Here is a 23089-nt window from a genome sequence, read left to right as displayed (position 1 = left end):
TAAGTAACGATGGGGGTAAGACGCTCACGGTCATTGCTTCTCGATGGCTTGGGCTCAGGCGACGATTGCCCCGGCATGAGCACTTGGCCGTCTTCGAGAATCGAAGTCTTCCTCAGGGGCCTCGACATGCGGTGCAACGACAGCGACGACTTGCTGGGCATCGTCGGGTTCCTTGGCGGGGAGTGGCGCGGTTGAGTTCCGTCCGGAGTGTCGGTCGAGCATGGAGCGCTGGCACGGGATACCTGTGTACAGCACCCGCGTGGCAACGTACTATCAGCGCGAAAGAATCAAACAGCAAAACTACAGTTGATATAGGCCTATCTGTCGCAGGAGAGGCTAAGTTCCGCCTTTTAGTTCTGTGCACAAGCTTGCGTGTATACGCATGCAAGCGATTTACGGCAATTTTGTGAGCTTAGCGATCCGTGAAATGTCTGTGCCGGTAAAAAGTTAGTTTTAGCTCGCGGCTAGCAGGAGGAAGAGAGCAAACATTTTATTGAGCGTTTGCTTTGGTCGGAGGATACTCGCCAGACATCAGCCTGGCGGCGACGTCGGTAACGGCACCGGAAGTTGCCGCTGTGCCTTATCACCATAGCCGGATGTTTCTCCGCGCGGCTCAATTAGGGCGTTACTGGGAAGATTTTGAACATGGCGTGAGCCGTTCTCGTGATTTTTTCGACTTAATATGCTTATAAACGACTCCAGTGACGACAAGCAAACTGCGTGAGACAAGGCAGAAGATATCACGCATTCATAGCAAACCCCTTTCAAAACGCGCGCGCACTGACTTCACGGGTCCGGCGTTTTGGCGGAGTGATACGCTACATGAGGTGGTGCCGTTCTTGAGTTGTGACGAGTATAGGCTTGTACTCTGGGTCCGGGCTACGCAGTGCCTCCTCCCACTTCTCCTCGTAGGTAATTAGGGGAAGTTATTTTTGGGAAAGTCCCATATAATGTGACGTAGGTTGGCGGGACCGCCGCATAGGGGGCAGTCAGGGTTGGCGCATACTGACGGGTGAATGTGAGTTAGCACTGCGTTGTTTGGGAAAAGGGTTTGTTTGCAGGAGGCGAAGGACGTGTGCTTGCTTGTTGGTTAGTTTGTTGTCCGCCAGAGGGCAGACCTGGTGGGAGAGGCGGTAATGTTGTGTGATATCATTGTAAGACACTAGTCTGTCCCTTGCTGGTCTGGCTCCACTGTTTGGATATAGACTAGCTTACGCCCGTGCGGTGATACCTCGGGCCATTTCGTGAGCTGCCTAGTTTCCGTTGAATATGTGCCGGTGTCCAGACCGTGCAGTTCTACCGGGGACATGGGGGATTTCGGTTCAAAATTTTGAGTGCTGCTTTGAAAATTAAGCCGGCAGCAAAATTTTAAATAGCGGTTTTCTAATATGAGAATATGAGATTAGAATACGCACTCCTCACTCAGCCATATATGACCACAGCCCAGCGCTATAGCACTGGGCATTCATTTATATGAAGAAACAAATAGGTCGCTTACTGCCAAAGGTACGTGAAGCCCAGATATGTACGCAAAGCGTTACGAGTTTCTTTTATCTTTTATCTTTTTTTAGAAGGGACGAGTTTCTTTTACCTAGTTGCTATTTTCGGTAACGAGTAACGTATTTTGTTACGAAAAAATTGGCTCCAATCTACGCTCTGAAGGTGATTGGAAAGCAAAGCTTTAAATGACACCCACAACAATTGCCGATGCTACGTCACTTGAACTTACACATGTGGCTCTACAAAGAGTGAAACCAGCCAGCCGTTACCTGGAATTCGCGGGGGCGGTGTCCCGAACGCACCTGCGTCGGCCACGGCCTGGTTAGAGCGGTGGACGCCGCCGCTGTAGCCCGGCCGTGCGTCGGCAGAAAGAAAATGGAGAGGAGCATCTTTCGAAGGGTGAGACAGCGGAATCCTGATGTGCTAGCTCGGGGCTACACCACCGCGCGACACAAGCGCAGACACCGAAACAATTTGGCATGTGAGCTTAGTGATTCCCATTTATGCCGATTGAAACTGGTTAGTTTAGAAAGTTTGAGAATTGCGAGAAAGCTGCGGGAACTTTTATAATCGCTATTTATCAGAACCAGTTGCTCATTTTGGCTTTTCTAATGCCTCTTAAAAAAGCAACCGGATTGCCATTCACCAATTGAGAAAACGGAGAACAATTCGTTGCAAGCAGTGCGCAAAATGTAACGTTTCTCTAGCGGCCAGATGTGTGTATGTGGTCTCTACATTTCGCTTTCCCGCAGTGCAAACCAATCCTTAGCGTATCTTGCCGAACGACCATCTGATTCCGTCGGGTGCGGGTTACCCAGGAGGTACTGTCGAAAAAGTTAATCAAGCCGTGCGAAGGAAGCACGCAATGTACGCGAAGCTGCACCAAAACAGGCCCAAAACAACCGCCGCTAAAGCTCACGACAAAGCCGTACCGACGACGGGCTCGCCGGCGAGCGGGGACCTTCGCGCGTCGAACGCTGGGTAAATTCGCCGCGCCATCTACAGGGTTCTCCGTGAGTGAAACCCTCCCCCCCCCTCCTTCCCCCCCGCCGCCTCCACCGCCTTGGGAGTTTATTGTCCCGTACGCCGCAAAAGTACCGATGGCTGGTAGAGGGAGAAAGCTTTGCTTTAAAGGGACACTGAAGTGAATTTGTCAAGCTCCCGTTTTTGCTTGCACTGTGTAGACTGGCTCAAATTAACACACTATTCATCGTTTATCCGGTTGACAAATCGGTAATTATTTTACAAAGCGCGAAAGAAGAAAAACTACTATGCGCGGTTTGCGGCGGCCGCACCAACTAAAGGCTGTGACGTCAGGAGGTGGGGGAACCGTGATTGAACGATGCCCAAGGTTAGAAATCAAAAGTTTCGGTTTCGGTTTCGGTTCTGTAAAACAACATGCTTGATATCTGATGGCGTTGTTGGATGGGCATTCTCGATTTCTCAATTATCGCCGTACCGCGCTTCTGCCATGTTGTCGGCTGTCAAATGTCTAAGATAAACCTCCCAGGGCGGCTTGGAATCGTAGAAATCACTAGACGAGGCCTACGCAGTGGATGAACGCCCTCCGCGTCACCGCAGACTCTCAAATGCCATGCGCTTTTCCCGCATATTCGGAGCTTGCCTCACTCATGTCTGTTCGTAAAACGTTAGTTCGCACCAGGCTAAGGGTGTGCTGATTCAGGCCTGGGCCCACTGCCCGCAAGCAGTCGGTGCTTGTGGCAACAGCACGCCAACGAGAACTCGCTAGCGCGTCACTGTCAGTATGCGCGCGTTCTGCGATCTCGCTCGTGGAGCAGTGAACGTTACGGCCCAAAAATGGTGAACTCAGTTCAGAAAACATCGGCCGCATACGAAAAAATCAACTTACAAAAAAAAAATACATGTACCCTCGGGGATTCGAACTTGCGTCTTTCAAAACAAATTCCAGCGCCTAAGTTCGCTAGACCACGAGCCGGCGCTGACCGGTTTGGATATACAGTCGAACACGGATATATCGAACTCCAATGGGATCGCAAAATAGTTCGATATATGAAAAATTCGATATACAAAATATGGGCTCTGAGACCTCACCTATGGCGGAGGATCACTTACCGATCGGCGCATTCAAGAATGACAACTAATTCCGCACTCACGACGCAACAGGACGCTTTATTTCCATGAAAAAAAAAAATCGCTGATCTTGGCCTGCTTCTTCGTCCTGGAAATGAAATTAAAGACGCTGGTCTCGATCTTATCGAGGCTGCACAACTAGAAAGTTCTAGCAGTACGCTGCGCCTTCGCACACCATGCAAAACACGCACGCAACAGAAGAACAGCGTGCACGTACCACAAGACCTTTGAAAGTAACCATTCCAAGGCTCTCTGAACGGACTCCAACAAAGCGCTCGCGATGGTCACCTCCGAGAGAAACAGTGATCTCCGAAAGGAGCGAGACAACTCGCCAAACAGCAGCAACAGCAGCAAAATGCAAAATAAGGAGGAGGCCGCCAGCACCTTCGTTCTCTCTTCCCTTTCTCGAGACGACATTGGTGGAAGACAGACCCAGAGAGAGAGGGGAAAAGAGAGGAAAAGAGGAAAAAGAGAGGACTCTTTTTCGGCAAGCCGGGGAACGTACGCCGCCACAAAGAAAAAAAAAAAAAAGGGACGTGCGCAGTCGGGGCATCCTTACCTCGCACTGTCACATTTTCCCAGCGTTCGGGCTCGTGTGCCTAGAGAGATTTAGCATACCGGGCTCCGTCCGCTAACCATGCGGCGGCCTGTAGCGGGGCCCGACTGGGCAAGCGCAACTTCGTTCCGGTAGGGGTGATTAGTTCCGCGAGCCAGTCTTCGCAATGCCCCCCCATTTCTCCACATCCTCCTCAACCTCAATCGGGGGTGCAGCGACCGTCGAAGAGCGCCTTCCAACTCGCGCGGCGTTCGATATACCCAATGTCGGGAAAAATACGGTTCGATATAAACGTACGAATTCTTATACTTTTACACAGAATTTTCAAGGGGATAATTTATAAGTTCGATATAGACAATAATTCGATATACCCGTGTTCGATATATCCGTGTTCGACTGTATAGGGTTTATAATGTATGACCAATTTACACTTTTATTTATTTTAAGCATTTTAAGTACTTTATGTGACTATTTGTTGTATATCACTCCTGCAGTAAGTGTCCCCCAAACTTCCACAATATCTCACGTCTAGCAAATAGCATTTCTTTGACGGAAAAGCGTTCGCAGATGTGCGGTCGTGCAGCTGACCGCTGTGCTTGTTTACTCAGCGCAAAAAGTGCTTCCTGCTCCCTAGTTTTGCGCTGTACGGTAAACGTTTCAGGTGATTTTATTTTCTTAGTACCTATATATACTTCGCTGACTCTTCTGCCGCCTTCAATTGGCCTTAGATTTTCCTACTAGCGTAAAGTCAGCGAAGCGTCGCATGTGCACTTGTGCAGCGCTTGTGTGGAGCGACCCGGACTCTGAGTTTGACACAGTGTACAAACTAACAAAGTAAGGAAAGGCACATTCTTTCATTCACAAAGGTGTTGTGGCTTAGTTTCAATTGAGCGAGCGAATAGCGACGACCCGTCGGCGGCCGGCGGACGAAACGCTGGGCCGACTGACTCGATCGGTAGGTCGGCTGGTCGGCGAACCGTGCAGTAGCGCAGCCATTTTCCAGCTCATCTCCTGCTGACGTCACACGGAAACGCCACAGAAAATGGGCGAGCGTAAAGAGAGGAGGACAGCATTTTCGAATTGATTTTTCTACTAAATAAATTCGCGTAAACGCGGCCAGAGTGGTCGAAACAATGCCTACGGACTTGGAACTACAATTTGCGCTAGTAATCCCGCAATGTTTACAAATCACTTCAGTGTCCCTTTAAAATGGAACGGATAACGTGTGTAGTTGCTTTATAGGCCAAGTAACGCGTAACCGTATCTCGCTACTTCTGAGGAGGAACGTGTACAAAACCGGTTAATTAAACGGGATTGCTTTTATTCTCACGTGTGCATGCGTTTATGGGAACATTGCGCTGATGTTTGCCTTGAAAGCAGCAGCGTCGTTTTCTGCATTCTGTTGATTCGGGCTGTAAATTCTATTGGGAATGATGCCGTGCTCACCACGGCCTCTTGTCGTAGCATTTAATTTACCCAAGTGCTGGCGCACTGCCCGAGTTTCTAAACAGCCGGGATTATCACAAGTCGAGCACGGGCGCCCACACAAAGGAGGCATGTGGCTAACGTAATGACCAGAGACCGGAACTTTAGGCAAAATGCCTATTTGTTTCTTGAGTCCGTATCAAGCCTATTTAACATATAAGCATGAACTGAGAGAAGGGGAGCATTTTAAGCAATACTTTATTGTGCCTATAATGCCTATTTTGTCTATATAGGCTTTTTAGCGCCTATTTTGACTATATGAGCCTATATGGGCTTTTTAGCCCCTAAAAATGCCTTTTTTGTGTTATATATGCCTTTTTTGGTTTTTCGAGTCGGAGGTCTGCACGGACTGTTTTCGCTTCAGGGGCCCGCAACGAAGTGTTTGTCGCACCCCGTTTGAAACAAACAAACAAACAAACAAACAAACAAACAAACAAACAAACAGACAAACAAACAAACAAACAAACAAACAAACAAACAAACAAACAAACAAACAAACAAACAAACAAACAAACAAACAAACAAACAAACAAACAAACAAACAAACAAACAAACAAACAAACAAACAAACAAACAAACAAACAAACAAACAAACAAACAAACAAACAAACAAACAAACAAACAAACAAACAAACAAACAAACAAACAAACAAACAAACAAACAAACAAACAAACAAACAAACAAACAAACAAACAAACAAACAAACAAACAAACAAACAAACAAACAAACAAACAAACAAACAAACAAACAAACAAACAAACAAACAAACAAACAAACAAACAAACAAACAAACAAACAAACAAACAAACAAACAAACAAACAAACAAACAAACAAACAAACAAACAAACAAACAAACAAACAAATAAATAAATAAATAAATAAATAAATAAATAAATAAATAAATAAATAAATAAATAAATAAATAAATCCGCGAGCCGCGCCAAACAAGCCCAGAAACGCAAACCGTGCACAAGCTACCGCCCCCTAGACGCAGCCAACCTCACCGACGTCACCGTTGTCCACACGAGCTGTTTTGTTCTATGTCCTTCTGACGCGCTGTGTCCGTGGACCAACGGCGACAACCTTTGCCCATATGCCCCATTCATTGCTAACGCAATAACAACCACAGCACCGATGAATCTATGGGATTCAACGGTGCTGTGAAGGGCTGAGCAGGTCATTCTACTCTGTCAACGAATGAATACCTGCAGTTAAGATCTTTCTTCGGTTTGCCGTTTTGTCTTCAAGCAGCAGTTACCGACTGTCCCTCTTCCACCACAGCCCATTGCTACGACTTAAAAACTCTGCTAAGGGCGGAAAACTACTACAAATACACTCGCAGGTGCTACTAACAGCATAGCGAACGACAAAAGCATTACAGCCGAAATTGTTTACACTACGGTACACGTGAGCGTTACTTGGCACATTTGTGTGCTTATTTCACACTCTTAGCAAAAAGCATTTCCGCAGCTCAGAGCTTGGGCACCATTCTGACCAAGAATGCTGAGCTGATTTCGGAGGTCCAGGACTTACCCGCCACAATCCTCAAATGACCGGTTCCTGATAGAGCCATTGCTGTCTGACATAACATTCCTGGATTCCCTGTGCTAAAAGAGCTGCCGAAGGACCTGAGCACCAAACATAATATTATTTCAGATGGAATCAGGTCATGAAGCGTCCCTAAGAACAAGCACGCTCCTCCAACTTCAGTGATCGTTGAGTGTTGTTTTTTTTCGCACACAATTATCGACCGAAATGAGGTACAACTTTAAGCCGCAAATAATTGCGATGGGTGTGGCTTGCCATTGCTTTCAAGTTTCACCTTTGTTGTCGAAATACCCTGCTTTTTACGTAAATCTGTTAAAATAACAACTCTTGTGTGACTTATTTTCACGAATCAAATAAAATTACTTTCCCACTCTAAAATACTTGTCCGCAGTTTTTACTGCAAGTCAGAAATTTCTAGCACAATATGCTGCCCCAAGTAAATACAAATCGGGCCTATATGTGCCTAAACGACAATATTTGGTGCCTATAAATGCCTAAATGACACTTTTCAGTGCCCATTATAGGCGCTAAAACCGCAATTTTTCGTGCCTAAAGTTCTGGTCTCTAGACTAATTACAAAATTGCCCCCCCTCTCCCCGCGAGGGAACCCTGGTGTAATGCGGCGCATGCATACGCGAAATGAGAGAGTACACGTGTTTTAGCGACCACCACCCAGCTCTTTATTACATTTACGAATGATGACTCTAAGGTCAGTAAAGTGCACAGTGAGCTGTTGCCGCAGCAGTGGTCGAATCTTGGTTTCATCGTCGATGTTCGAGAAGAACGAGAGCGAGCGCTGACGGAACCGCCGGGGAGCGATACCCGCTTTATATTCACAGCGCTTGAAGGAGAGGAGACCGCGGGGGAGAGTCGCGCATGCACGCACATACGCACCGGAGCAGCTGTTAACGCAGCGTTAACGCAGCGAAGCGAGCGCTAACCAAGCGCGCCAGCTGTCGTTATGCTTTTCGGGTAACTAGTGCGTTCTTTTTGAGAAGCAGTAACGAGTAAATACTTCGTCACTTTTTGAGCGAGTAATGAGTAACGGTATTTAGCTATTTTTTGGGGGTTACGTGTACATGTCTAGTGAAGTGGCTGAAGCGCTACAGACATTTACCGCCTTCATCAAATCGTAGCATAATGTGGGTTTCGTTGACAATATGTTAACTCTGGTATGAACGTTCTGCACTTTGTGCTCAAGGCCGTGCTGCCTTGTGATTGCGCTGAATGTTGCAAAACGCAGGGCGCTCTACGAAATAGCGGAAGCACTTTGGTAAAGAAAATTGAAATTGAAATTGTGGTTTTAAGCGCGGAAGCTGCATTTAGGCTACAAGACAGGCCGTAGGCGAGGGCTGCATGTTTCGTATACCACCTGATGGGGTCTTTATTAATGTGCGCTGGGAAATTCCTTTAACAGTTGATGTTGCCGCAAAACAAACCCGCGACCATCCGCTGCGTACACCGAAACGCTCTCAGCCACTAAACCGCCGCGCAGGATTTCACTCTGCACGGCAAAAACACTAGAGCGGTGTGTAGGCCGCATAATATTGTTACAAGCTGCTGCGTATTGAATTCTGACTAGTGTCTGACTTTCCTCCCGTTTGAAGGGGTTGCACCATATACTGCTGGTGTAACCTTTTCTTGTCTTGTCGGGCTCTTCGAAATGAACTCGTGCCAACTTCTGTCTGCTTAGGCTACTGTTTATGTCCACTTATGAACTTCATTGCATTCGCTACGGTCGAATGGGGGGCCCATTGTGTGGACGTTATACCAAGCTCTCATGCCCGCTTACCTCGCGGTGGATCAGCTGGTCGTCGGTGACGTTGGTGTCGGTGAGGAAATCCAGCACCCAGGAGTTGGCGTACTTGGGGTTGGCCAGCTTGGGCAGCGACTCGAATTCAGGGATCATCGGTCGGCACTCAGTTGACGACGACTTGCGGATCTGGCGCAGGGTGGGCAATTCGCCACCTGCGCGGAAGGTGTACGTATACATAGCTTGCACTCACGTCACTGTAGTGGCCATGTTGGAGGACCGCTTGCACAGTGGAAGGCCGTGAACTTATTTGCCGCTCTTATCTCGAGTAGCACTGGGAAAGCTGAGAGCAGTACTCCAGAAAGGGCTGTGGTGACCTCACATGCAAGCTATGAATTGCGCGTTATTTGGGCCTGATAAGGTGTCGATCGGCACCCCACGCCAGACAGTTTCGGGCCCTTTTCCCTCCCTCTTCCCCGAACCCCCAAAACCTATTAGCTTAGCTTGCGCAATATTGCGCGTTCTTATTGCAGTTCGCGTTATTAGATGCGACGCATCTCTTGCTCTGAGGCATGTCCCTCCTGCGTCGGCGTCGGCGTCGGCGGCGTCCGCACGCCACCTGCGCATGCGCGACTCCCCTCCGCTCTTCTCTCCGACAGCTGTGCACAACACTCTCCGTCTCATTATCATAAACAGCTGCGTGCGCGCGCTACGCTCGCTTCGCTCCGCTCCCGACGCGCAAGTGCGCGCATGCGCGACTCTCCTACGCTGTCTCCTCTCCTTCAGGCGCTGTGAATATAAAGCAAGTAGCGCGCTGCGGCGGTTCAGTAGCGCTCGCTCTCGTTCGACTTCGCGCCACAACACGTTTCACTCGATTTAGAGAATCAACCCAACGGAAACACCAAATGAACCCCCCGATGCGTCGCATCACACCAGGGTTCCCTCGCGACAAGACAGGCGTAATTTTTTTGTCTTACCGCGCTTTAATGATCATGTAATTGGTTTAAGGGTGCGCTTGCTTGCGACAAACATTTGCTGGACACCTGTACAGCGACGTTCCGTCCCCGTTCAGGTAGTGGTCCGGTACTTCCTGTATATATATGTAGCTGCATCTTTGGCTTCGCTTTGAGCTTTCCCGATATTCTCTTGAGCAATTGATACGAGGAGCCCGCTGTTTGGCCTCTGTGACCTACGGGAGCAGTCGCGTGTTCTAGGTGCTTACGGCCAGGGCTGGGGCCCTAGCAATGCAGAAAGTTTCTACAAGTCCAGTGAAATTGCAATTGTAAAATAATCTCCTATTTCTAGGCATTGTTTTCGTGAATAAGTGTGATTTCCTATTTTTAAGGGCGGCTAAGGCGCACAGCCTATCACCACGCTAAATTAACGTTTTGCAGTGCAATGGATTTGTCGGGCTCATACCTACATGGCGACGGAATGTCACACATGTGCGTATATGCTACAAAACAGAGCCGTCGACAATTTGGGTGAGTACATTTGGGTGAGTATGGGCCGGAAACAAGTGCTTGAATGTCACAGAAGGTTTCTTTCATTCATCAGCGAGTGCCAGAGCTGCGACGTGTGTGTGTAAACAAAAATGAAAACAGGCCACTCCGTAGTTGAATATCGCGTGGGGCTGCAAAACACGAGCCTTTTATCGCGTCATTGAACACTGATTTATTCACACGTTGTAATGCGGGCAAGTTATGACATATGAAAACCATATGCTTCAGGAGTAAGCAAATCAGGAGGATCGCTAACCGAATCGAAACATAGATAAAAAGAGATCTAGCTTGACAGGACTCAAGAACCCATACCGCTCTTTTAACAGCCGAGATGTTCTAAGTCGAGCCTTGTATATCTGGAAGTATTGCGTAGTTGATCTAATAATCAAGGTACGAACTGGATACGCAGTTGGCCGTTGCAAGTTCAGTGAAATCTCGATATAACGAACTTCAGGGGACCGCGGAAAATTGCTGGTTCTTCTGAAGGGTCGTTGTAGCGAAAATCGCAAAACAAATAACATTTCAATACCTAAAATGACCTACGTGTAGAGCTGTGCATCCTTGAAGTCATTTTTCAGAAAAAATGCACAACTGATCATGAAACAATGTACGTTTATTTAAACTAGTTCGCAATTTTCTCCTGGTGCGTGCAGCACAAGCTTCCCAGCACGAAGAACTCCAACTCTTTCATATTCCTGTGGACTGACTCTGTGGCCGCGCGGTTTTCCCCGGAAATGCGCGATTTTAGTACGCTGTCCAGCACATCCGCAGTGGGCACGTGCTGGTCGCAGTCTTCGAGTGCTGCCGCGGCACCCTCAGAGGCATCGTCGTTCATGCCGTCCTTGCTGCCTTCTTCATCCTGAATGCTCATTCTCTGAAGATTGCCGTCTGTGGTCAGCTCCGCTGATGTCCGTGAAGATCCAGCAAGCAACCCGAGCAGCGGCGCAACGTAGAAAAACTCGAGGTGGGGTGCGAATAGCGCGGCCGCGGCTTTCTGGACTGAGGAGGCTACCCATGCTCCATTTTTTCCCCTTCTCCTCACCTTATTTTTTCTCTCTCTCGCATCGGCTCGCGCATTCCGCGGAGCAAGTTGTAAGACGTCCTCTTCTGCGCTGCGCTTTGCGGTATCGTCTGCTAGCATACGGCTCCGGTTGCCGCGATTGTTTAACGGAAATCTAAGAATCTCCGACCTTGAAAACATGAGTTCGTAGTACTGAGGCGTTGTTAACATGGCGCGGAACTAAATAAAACGATCGTTATTTTGAAACGTTCGCTATTCTGAAGTACGTAGTAGTGAAATAATTTTACAATAAAACTATAAGCAGTCGGCGTGAGATTTCTTAAATGCTCGTTAATCTGAAAAGTTCGTTAATGTGGTGTTCGTTGTACCGAGATTTGACTGTAGCCCCCCTGGCTTAACTATATGCTAGTGAAAGAACTTCAAGCAACTTGCAAGGATCACAGCATAGTCGTCACTGTAGTAAAGGGGAATAATTTACGTAACGTGCACACTGTTTGGTGCACATTACGTAGAAACGCACCAAAGAACTTGCCAACGAGCGGCTGCGGAAACATTTTAAATTCAATTACGAGATTATTCACGTCGGACATTATGCTTTAAAGCGTATATGGACGACGATTCAGATTGCAAAAAAAAGGAGTTACAGATGTAGTAGAAACACAAGCACTTTGGAAACCCAATGTCATGACAACTGCACAACGTCGCTTGCGAACAGTCCCGTTGTTCTTCCCTTGAATTGCCCGGCCTCCGTGCCGAGTCCTGACGGTTCGTTTATCTCGCTTTGCACCGCGCGTCGCGGGAATTGCCGAGACGGAACGTTCAGAGTCGCAACCCCAATCTTTCACTTCTGCAATTTGCAAAAGCACGCTACGTGCAATGAGACAAAAGCGCATGGCCAGTGCGCAGTGTGAACCCACGCTGTGCGCGCTAAAGTGCGGCATAATGCAATAATAAAATTCTCTATTCAGAGGTTAGCATAAGACCGTAACGCATTCTTTTTACGTGCACGTCAGGAGTGCCGTGTCCAGTTTCTTTTTCTCGATAACACCTATAACACTGTCAGTAAACATGAAACCGTGACACACGTATACATACCGAAAAAAAGTGACTTGGGGCTGGTAGAGGTCGGTGGCACGAGCGGCTCACGGTCTCCGAAGCGCCTCGGCCATAAAATGTCTTCGAGTAGGCGACGCCGCAGACTTGAAAGCCCCACGGTTGCTTTGTCGAATAGTGCACGCTGCTGGAACACCTGCATCAACCGATTGGCTTTACAGCGAACTCTGTGGATGCAAGTGAACGCAGTAAGCGGGTGCTGTTGTTGCCATTCATGGTGAAAGCCACATTGAAGGCGTTTCGCGGCAACGGTAGTAGTCACACAATGATTAATACAATGATGACAGTGTTGATGGTGAGTTTCCTTTTTCGATTGGGGGGATTAGAAGTGTCATCTAGCCTGCGTATGTTTTTAGGAGTGAAGCCCCTGAGGGACTGGGGCTGTTGGCGTCTCCTGTCGCCGTCGCCGTAATCGTCGTCGTAATCGTCGTCTTATGTAATCAAGGCACTAAAACACCGGGAACGTCGTTTACGCCTCGCGCTAGAACGTAACATCTACTAAAAAAACACCGGGACACTCATTTACGCCTCGGAAAGAGAGTTTTGTGCTTCAAAGACAAGATACTTTTACAGCAAAGCTGCATACCTCTACCTCCAATGGTTTTATCTCCGTTGGCAAAAATGCCAAGGTGCCAAGAATACACTTATACGCTGAATGCTTCGTCCTTCCCCAGGTTTCACGTTAGTAGAGATTGCCTGGTACCCGGGACTTTTTAGCTGTTGCTATTTATCCTTTGGTAAACGAAACGAAGGTCTATGTTTCCTTTCGATTACGTTAAATATGGTTGCGACGTACGACTAAATCAACCTCCCGTCTCTTTTTTCTACCAAAGCTCACACATTACCATCATCACCATCGTTATAATAACCATTTGTTTCAGCAGCCGCAGCCTATTCATGACCTATTCGGTTTCTGACGCATGTCTCGTCCTGCTGCGGCTGTTTAATTATGCAGGCCTTCGCTCTCAGTGAGTCTGTTGGGCCCTCAAAGAACAACAAATTCCTTTTTGAATTATCACGATAAGTTTATTTCCCTAAACCTTGTTTGCGGACTTTGTCGGCCTTCGTTGATATCTTCGTTCCCATCTCTTTCCACCCACCTAACTGTCTGCTTTTTTCCACCTTTCTCTCCTGACCCGTGTTATTCAATTTGCACCTTCAGTTTTGTACTTGGTCGTCAGCTTTCGACCCCTATTCCTCCATGAGTGCCCACTATCCATTATACGGTACAGGTACCCGTGCCCTCTCCACGTGCATTACTTGTCGTCGGTGTTTCTAAGCCTCTTAAGACATACTTTACTCATATATCAAGAGACGCACAGCCCGTATCACCCTGTGTGGTCAGGCATGCTCCAACTTCTATTGTTGTACTAGTGGTGGAAGGAACGACGACGCGAGGGAGCGGCAAGTGCTCATCACCGTATTCGGCAGCCTGGATAACCGCTGAACGCGTATGCGGGGCTCCCGAATAATCCGCTGTCACGACGCTGGGCCATGTAACCGCGGGAGTATCGGGCTCTCATGGCAAATATGTACACATAGAGGGGATTTGGCCACTGCATTGCGCGTGGACCCGGAGAAAGTTCAACAGGCAGTGAAAGTATACGTGGCTCTGGATGCACCTATGAATGGTATTGAGCTCAGGGCTGGAGCAGAGGCTTTCACAGGGTTTTATTTCAGTGGGCCGGATCCAGAAAAAAAAAGAAGAAATAGGAAACAAAAGGAGAAATAACTAGAAAAAATGGAAAGCTCAACAGAAAATGAATTTAAAATATGGCATAGAAAATCGTCGAAATGCCGCCCGCGTATTCTGCGTTGCCTTCCGATTGTTTTGTCAATTTTTCTTTTCGTTCAGGAACGTTGCAAAATGGCTGATTGTTGTAATGTGAGCATACATCCAAGCCGTGTAAGGTTGGTGCATAGCATGCGGCAAAAAACCATTAGCGGTACCCGTTACAGGAAAAGTTATTGGCCTCGCCCATTCCCTTCTAACCCCAAGCTGGAAAAGTTCAGTAAAAGAGCGCTCCCTCACTTGATGCGTACGTCCGTGATGGGTCATCGACTTCTGTATTTTTCAATGCCAAACGCATTAGCCCGACCAGCGGCAAAACCAGCCCTATCCTGCTACTCCTGCCACTCTCCCCCAACTATTAGCCTTACTAGTGCTTTAATCACGGGAATGGTTAATCTGGGAGCGGCATGTAGTGGAAAGTGGCAACGTAGGCATAACGTGCTCCAAGGTAGCGCTTAATTTTCTATCGCTGGCCAGAGCACCGCCACTTCAGCTGTCGCGAGCATCTGTTGCCTTGGTAACCACGCACAAGCCGCTCTAAAAATCCGAATGGTTGGTAATAGCGCGGTTACTCTTGCGGCCCCACCTTGCGGCGTGAGGCCGAAACAGGCGTCCCCATCACTTTCATTGCAAAGCGGGCGATGGGTCTAGCATTGAAAAAATACAGAAGCGATGGATGTGTGGTATCCAAAAACCGAAGGATAGTATCGTTGCGGCATGCGTTCGTCTTCTGAACAGGGGGTATTTGGCGGCAAAATTGGACGCTGACACCCCAGAACGGGAGACTCCTGCTATGTGCAATTATCGCAAGTCCAAAGACACGCGAAGTAACACGGTGTGAGTCCACAGCAACATGAAGTGACCCCAAGTGGCGCCCGAACGAAACGTCGCGATGCTTACGTGAAAAAAAAAACAACTCCCCCTACCTCCCCGAAGGGGATCGTGCGGAAATGCGGATGCATTGGGTGCAGCGATGAGTGCGCTGCGGCAAGCAGTAAGGGAGAGAGGCGTGCGCTCCACTGCATTTATATACATTTTCCGAGCGCAGCGAGCGGAGAGAGGGTACGCGGAGAGAGAGAGACCCGCGCAACACGCCCGCCCCGCGCGCGAGCTCTCTCTCCCGCCGAGCTCCGCGATGCGAGCGCCCTCACACGCCCGAGCGCGCTCCTCCTCTCCACTCACTCTCCGCTACTCCGCCCGAGCTCCGCGATGCGAGCGCCCTCACACGCCCGAGCGCGCTCCTCCTCTCCCCTTGCCCTCCGCTACTCCCGCCCGAGCTACCACCTGCTCCGGTTGCTAGGCGCGCCACAGCTGTTGCTAGGGGCGAGGAGGAGCGCGGAGAGATAACACCTGCGGGCGCACGCCGACGGAGCACGACAACCCCCGACAAAGAAATGCATTCGCATTTACGACGACGACGAAGGCAGAACTACGAGGCGCGCGGTCACGTGTGCTCACGCTGGAGGAATGCAGGCGCACGCCGACGGAGCACGACAACCCCCGACTAAGAAATGCATTCGCATTTAAAAAATCCCTCGTTAGCTGTAGGGTAATGTCCTATAACTGCCAGTGTCTTCAATCACAGATTTGTGTTCGGTTAGCATATTTAATAAGTGGATACTCGTTAATTGCGTTAAAAGAAGACGCACACAGGAAAGTTCGGATGCTTTGCCCACGCACGACTAAGGGGAGTAACATCGGTCACGAACACCGACAGCACAGCATGTTTATGTTTTGCGTTGCACTGCAGTTGTTTCACCCGTGTTGTTGGGAGAACGCGGTATAGTCCATTCTCTCGGTCGGCGGTAGCCACAAAACCATTACGCGCGAACGACACATAAAACTGCTCGCATGCAGTTTTCTGCGTTATGAGAAGTGAACCAGTGATGTGGGCCCCTTTATGAGAGGCGTCGTGGTATTAGGCTCAGAGATGCAACCAATAATGATATAGGGGCACCCTTTAACCTGGATCGGACACGAAACTTGCACAAGTGAACCGAAATTCCAGTTGACATGGTGTAGTGTCGTTTCTGAATATCATACAAGACAGCGTGAAGTGAAAGGCTGACTTATCCGCTTTGCAGGAAATGTTTTGCCGTATCAAGCGTCATCGGACCACCTGCTAGGAGCGAGGTAGAACCGTAGTCTTGCCGCCTATACTTAGGCTAAGTACCAATAAGTGATACAGCAAAAAAAAGGAGAGAAAAAGGCAGAAGAAGACAGCTGCGCGCTGTTCAAGGTTGGGCTAAGACTGCCCGGAAAATCTCTTCCGACTCACAGCCCACGTAATCATGGCAGCATTTTTCATGCGCTAATAGCGCTTGGAAACCGGCACACTTATGTTCACCGCCTAATTTAGCGTATTTTTGAGTGATGACCCAATCTCTTCGACGTACCGTGAAGCGTAAGCAAGACTGCTTCGAATCTAATAGTGAAGTCATTGATGTAAATTAGCTGACCTGCACGATGTCGTTCTGCAGCAGCTGCACGATGTTTTGGGCAATGGCCGCCATGATGAGGACGGCCGCTGTGCCGCTCATGACGAGCGTGCAGAGGGCGGCGCCAGCTGCGCATCCGCAGATCAGCGTACGCAGGCGGGTCCCGAACAGGGTCATCGCGTACAGCGCCACGCGGCACAGCACCGACGTGGCGTCCACGCTGGCCACCATGAGCACGATCGCCATTTCGTGCAACAGCTCCGCCTGTGTCGCGAGCCGTGCGCAGCAGGAACACGGGGCAAAATCGAGTGGTCAATTCACCTTTACGAAAGACCCCCACGCATTCCCACTGACACGAGCCGTATGGGTTATCTCCCATCCACTCACGGATATCTTGAAGTAGAGCGGGTGCTGTTCAACGTTCAGGTCCATGAAGAGTACAAAGGGCAGCATGGCAGCCACTTGCGGTGACAGCGCGTTCGACAACAGCAGCGCTGCCAACAGGGACAAACAGTACGCGCAGCGAGCCTCCTGCAAAATGTTGTTACCGAAACCACCGCTTTGGAGTATGCACTGCCTCGTAGGTTTTCGTAAATAGGTCACTCTACCTACGCAACGCCATACGGGTAGTACTTTCTCTATGGGTGCAATTGAATAGTATAGAGAGCGTTACTCGAACCCCCTTTAGGGGCGAAGCACCTTAGGAGATCGGGCTGTATGCGCCTCCTGTCGTCGTCTGATGTCGCCACGATAAATCAAGTTATCAAACGACGGTTGACAAAATAAGTTTACAATAGATAAAACTTGTTCAAAATAAACTAACACGATTTAAACTAATTTAAGATACAGGAATAATCGGGATTTAATTGCATTATTAACAAAATTTGTTCCGTGTGCAAATTGGTTTCAAACACTAGGCGTTCTTCTGCAAGGCATACTCCTTAGCATGCTGTGGCGTGTCACATGAGGAGAACTTACGGCCAGTCTGTCTCTCATTTAATTGCTTAAATCCGGCTCAACGCAAGAGAGGGCGCCACCGCCTCAGCAAGCACGCTATTGCTCCTCCCACCGGCGCTTCTCCGGCGCCCAATAGCGCGCTGTGTGGCAAGGGAGAGACTTACAATCTTTGAATCCACTTATACACTGCATGCTTCGCCAGTCCTCGGGAATCACGTTATTGGAGATGGCCGGGGAATTCTTATTTGGCGTTGCGCTGCTGAGCACGAGGTCGCGGGTTCGATTCCCGGCCGCGGCGGATGCTTTTCTGATGGAGGCGAAAAGCAAAAACGCCCGTGTGTACGAGATTTCGGCGCACGTTAAAGATCCCCAGGTGGTCAAAATTCATCCGGAGCCCTCCACTACGGCGCGCCTCACCACCTGCGTTGCGTCGGCGCGTTAAACCCTACAATCAACCAATCAATTCTTATTTGGCCCTGGAACTGCCACTGCTCCCTTCCCCTCCACACATTTGACTCCAGCTGCTGTCCAGCGGTCTTACTATTCCATACACTCTAACCGTAGTTATTCTGCCACATAGACGCCCAAGACCATTTGGTCTTGTTCTTAGTAATACATACAATCTTTCTGGGAAGATTTGGCCGTGCGTCCTGGAGGTACTTAGGAAGCACGATAAGAGAACGCTCATGCCTGGAATGACATATTCAAGCCCACTGCTTCGGTAGGTGGCAAACAATGAGGATTGCAAAAGGTCAGCCGTCACCGCCGAAACAAAAGCGTCTGAGCATGTGATTCGTTAGTTGCGAACCGTAGTTCGTCGAAACATAAATTTGTCCAAATTCACAATCAGGAGTTTTGACTTTAAAAAAGCAGCCAAAAGCGTGGAGTTGTACATAACAAAAACGAATCGCAGCTGATGACACGACGTGGTGTGACTTACAGCAACAGGTGTTTAATCCTTGAACTGGATTAGTCGAGGATGGTTCCGTACGAACAATATTCTATCTGGTAAGTATATCCATTCCACTAATGCATCCGCATTCACTGTATAATGACAAGTTCTTAGGTGTCCCAGAATTTAAAAAAAAAATGATTGGCGCAGCTTGCACAAGTGGTGTAAGGCAGGAGAAATGGAGAAACAGCAAAGCTGGCAACCCATACTCCTTCATCGGAGACGCGGCTGTTGCAACTCACAGGGATTTACGAACTTGCCGCTGAAAGTTCCTCCGTGACTGCAAGCCGGATTGTTTTGTCCGGAGCCTTTCGCATCTATCCAACAGTGGACTGCGTTAGCACACGATAGAACACGAGGCAACCGGCTTCAAGAACTCGGCGTCTGTAGCGCGAGCTGTCCTGTGCTCCCCATTTGAGGCGCGGACACGCATCAATTGTTTTCTTGGCCCATGCGCAAGCCTAGACTACGCCGCACCGCCAGGCCAAGCTCAAGTTAAACATCTCTGCTGCTGTCAAGAGCGCCTCCAAGCGGCTCAGTTGCAGCGTGAAGCCTATGCGAGCGTGCGAGCGAGTGACCGAGCCGCGAACGAACGAACAAGCGAACACACGAGCGAACGAGTGAGCGAAAGAACAACGGAACAACCGAGCGAACGCACGCTCACGTGAAGTCCAAAGGCGACGCTACGAGTAACCCAAAGGAAAAACAATGCTGTGCGCACGGAATGGGATGGTAGCTCGTATTGGGACCGCCAAACGAACACCGACCACTACCGATGTAGCCTCAATAGCAAGCCGGCATCACCCGCCGCGGTGTGTCAGTGGCTAAGGCATTGCGCTTCTGAGCACGAGGTCGCGGGTTCGATTCCCGGACGCGGCGTCCGCTTTTCTGATGGAGGGGAAAAGCAAAAACGCCCGTGTGTACGAGATTGCGGCGCACGTGAAAGATCCCCAGGTGGTCAAATTTAATCCGGAACCCTCCACTGCGACGCGCCTCATCGCCTGCGTTGCGTCGGCGCGATAAACACTACAATCAATCAACTAAACCGGCATCAATGGACGAAATGCGTGCAGCGTACAGGATGACGGTTACAGCCACCATGTTGCATACACATGGTGGCTGTACATGTATAGTTCCGGTTTATCCATGGGTAAAGCTTTAATTCTGCTATGGTCATGGTTACGCGCACGTCCTAGTGCAGAAGTAGCTTTAACGGTTTCGGCTTCTATCCGTATGCGGCCTGTTTTAGAGGCGAGTGTGGCTTCAGCTATTGAGCGCCGCCTAATCACTGTGTGCAATTACCTCCGCGCTGTTTTAGAAGAAACACGTATGCTAAAGCTTCAGGAGGTGGTCATGCTATGCGTGAAGTGGCGCGCCCTATACAACGGGTGCAAACGGGCGAACAATCCCCACCGGGTGGTGAAGCACCGTCACGCACAGGGTGGAGTGAACACCTGCTGGTGGTCTCGTCGAGTTTGGCTTTGTTGTTATTTTCCCGAAGAGAGTACTGTATCCGCAGCTTAAAGGCTGCTAGCTAAAAACAAACCCCTTATTTCACTATATTGGAGAATTTCGGTATTGCGTTTTCGACGGGCCGCTCCACTCCCAGTGGCCCACTCAGTGCGAGCGGGGCGCCAGTAGTAGAAGTGCTTTGAGAAGGGTCATCGAGTTTCTCTCGACGGCGAAACAAGTACGTGGCAATATCCCGCGGTCATGGAGATATCACGATAATGGAGTTGTTGAACCCCGTCAGCAGCTACTGCACGCATGATGATGACCAAACCCAAGCTTTGATGTTACTTATGAAATCATGCGTGTACGCAAGCAGGACTTACGTTGGTGCCAATGAGCATAATTGGGAAAAGGATGACTGGTGACCAAATGCCGAAGAAAGTGACACTGTACCCATGGCCCTTGGGTGAATAAGGAATGCCTACAGGCAGAGGCCGTCGGGCGGCACCGGTGAGTGGATGAACGTCAACTGCAATTTTTCCGTAGCGCACCGGCCACGGCGCCCCTGAGCTCATTGCGAGTCCACAAGTAGGGAGCGGCGAAGCCAGGAACGGTTATCACTGGAAAAGGCAGGCTGACGCATTCAAACGGGAATATCAGAAAACGGCTTGTACGTCGCGACGGCGCTGTCTCAAAGAGATGATCATGATGATGATGGTGATGATGCCCTCAATTGTTTTAGCACGTACCCACGACGGGGGATGTGCCAGGTCTAAATCACTCGTTGAAATTCGGGAGTACCTCAAAGTAGAAATTCATTTCCGGAAAAACAGAGGCCGTAAAATGAAACTTCGTTATCATTAAAACCCAAATTACCCATTAATTAATACCCTTCAGCAATTCAAGCGGCCTGAAGCAGAAAGAAAAGCTAGAATACAATGGTATATATCCCTTTTTGCATACCCCGAATTTGTTGCCCCAATAGATAATATAAGTGGAACAGAGGGAGTCAACCCCAAACGCTCAATAGGGTCGTTCAAAAGCAGTTCTCTAGCTGCCGAGAAGCGGCGACAGGTGATACAAAATGTTCGACTGTTTTCGGTACATCGCACTGCACGCATAGTCCGTAGGGGAAAGCCCTGTTCTAAACAGGTAGAAATTTAGCCTTGGAATCCCGCAGCGCAGCTCGTGAAGCCCACTTCGCATTACCGAGAACCACAAAAAAAAAGCATTCCACCCGAACCTTAAATGTTGATACTCTTCAAGGGTAGGAGTGCACCTGAAGGAGTAGCGTCAAAATGGCAATATCGTCTCAATCTTGACGATGCAAAAAAAGCCAGATTAGTTCAGCCGAATTGAACGGGAGCTGGGACAGCGAGATCAGATAAATAGTCCACTACCTCGTTGCCTCTGATATCCGTATGGCCAGGGACCCAAGCCACACTTACCTCCTTCACGTTCCTTGGAACAAAAAGCAATAATGTGCGGTACAATGGAGAGTCGGAAGAGGAGGGTAATGCCGATATAACTGACATCGAATGGGATAATATGATCATTTCTCATACATGCTGCGGTACTTTACATAGAGCGACAGCTATGGCTAAAAAGTCTGCCATAACAATGTGTGTGTAGTCCGTGATCCGTAGCAAATAAGATTGTGAAAAATATCAATTCCGGCTTTCTCACTATTTTGAGATGCATCAGTATAAATAACAGCAGAAGCAGGATACATTGATAAATACTCACTTAAAATCGACAAAAGCGCCAGGTGCGGCGAGAGGCGGCTTCTTCTTTCTCAACGTCTCAAGGCGCGAGGAGCATCCGTGGCATTCTCCTTCTCCACGTAGATCACACCTACCGTCAAAATCTTATCGCCCGAGGACTAGCACAAAATGCTCCCAGAGCAGTCGAAGGGAAATGCATTAACCTAAAACTTCAGCCACGCAAAAATGCTGGGGCTCAACAACACATCCTCTACACCGCCATGGTGTCCATAAAGTTCCCACGCTTCAGAGGCCCATATTTCCAACCTTCAGAAACGCTACGAGTAGCTGATCGTCATTTGCACGTCCAAAATTATGGGTAAGTTATCTAACGGTGAGTTCCAACATTCGCATTGTCTTGGATGCGTTAAGAATCGCCATTATTGCGTTATCGCCTTTGTTGACGCAGGAGACCGGACGGCAAGCAAACACCATCCAATCAGTTTGCCCAAGGGAACGAAGGCACATAGGCCGAAGCCCTGCGCTTCTACCTGGGCACACCAACACACGGGCGAGCACAGCTAGCTGCCAACAAACAATCAATGAATTTTCTAACGTCGAAGGGTTTATATCTTTAAATGTTACACTGTGCGCATAGTTAAAAGTTTTACGAACTACATTTTCATCTGTCATTAAGAATAAAGGCGGATGATCACTAATATCAGCTGCGATGACGCCTGAAACTGTTTCTGAAATTTCTATGTTCGTGATAAATACATCGATTAGTGTTGCAGACTTTTTTTGAATGTAAGTGGGTGTATTGATGGCGTTAACTAGCGCATTTGAATTTAGTAGTCTCAATAGGTCGCCTTGGGCAGTTGATTCGTTTAGCAGGTTGATGTTTACATCACCGCCCAAAACCAGATGAAAATTGTGTTCATTAATCCAACCAAAAAACGTATCCAGGTAAACGAAGAAGTTAGAAACGTTCCCCGCTAGGTGGTCGATAAATTACAGACAAGATATTTTGATGGCATTTGACGGTTAGGGCTTCAAAATCATGAGTTATCTGAGTAAATTCATGTATTATTTCACAGTTTAAGTTGTTCTTAGTCATCAATAGTAAGTCTCCCCCTTTTTTGTGACAGTGGTTTATACGACGAGTTGTGTATCCAGCCATTTTAAATACTTCCTCCTCTCCC

At 48.7% G+C, this 23089-nt stretch overlaps 1 protein-coding gene across 1 annotated transcript in view; it reads right to left on the bottom strand.

Annotated features, from left to right (window-relative positions):
* LOC144153416 (uncharacterized) overlaps positions 1 to 22236 on the bottom strand; it is a 108060-nt gene extending 85824 nt beyond the window's left edge. The window contains exons 1-6 of the mRNA XM_077685063.1: positions 21931 to 22236; positions 17211 to 17354; positions 16845 to 17087; positions 12576 to 12729; positions 8997 to 9172; positions 29 to 242 (exon numbers count right to left, since the gene is read on the bottom strand). Coding sequence (XP_077541189.1) covers positions 29 to 242; positions 8997 to 9172; positions 12576 to 12729; positions 16845 to 17087; positions 17211 to 17276 — 853 coding nt within the window. The 5' untranslated portion in view covers positions 17277 to 17354; positions 21931 to 22236. The remainder of the gene's footprint in view (positions 1 to 28; positions 243 to 8996; positions 9173 to 12575; positions 12730 to 16844; positions 17088 to 17210; positions 17355 to 21930) is intronic.
* Between the last annotated feature and the right edge of the window lie 853 nt (positions 22237 to 23089).

The sequence above is a fragment of the Haemaphysalis longicornis genome, unplaced genomic scaffold (genome assembly GCF_048455015.1).
Source record: "Haemaphysalis longicornis isolate Haplotype H1 unplaced genomic scaffold, Haemaphysalis longicornis Haplotype H1 scaffold_9, whole genome shotgun sequence".
In the NCBI taxonomy this organism is placed as follows: Eukaryota; Metazoa; Arthropoda; class Arachnida; order Ixodida; family Ixodidae; genus Haemaphysalis; species Haemaphysalis longicornis.
This window is presented reverse-complemented; position numbering and strand designations above follow the sequence as displayed.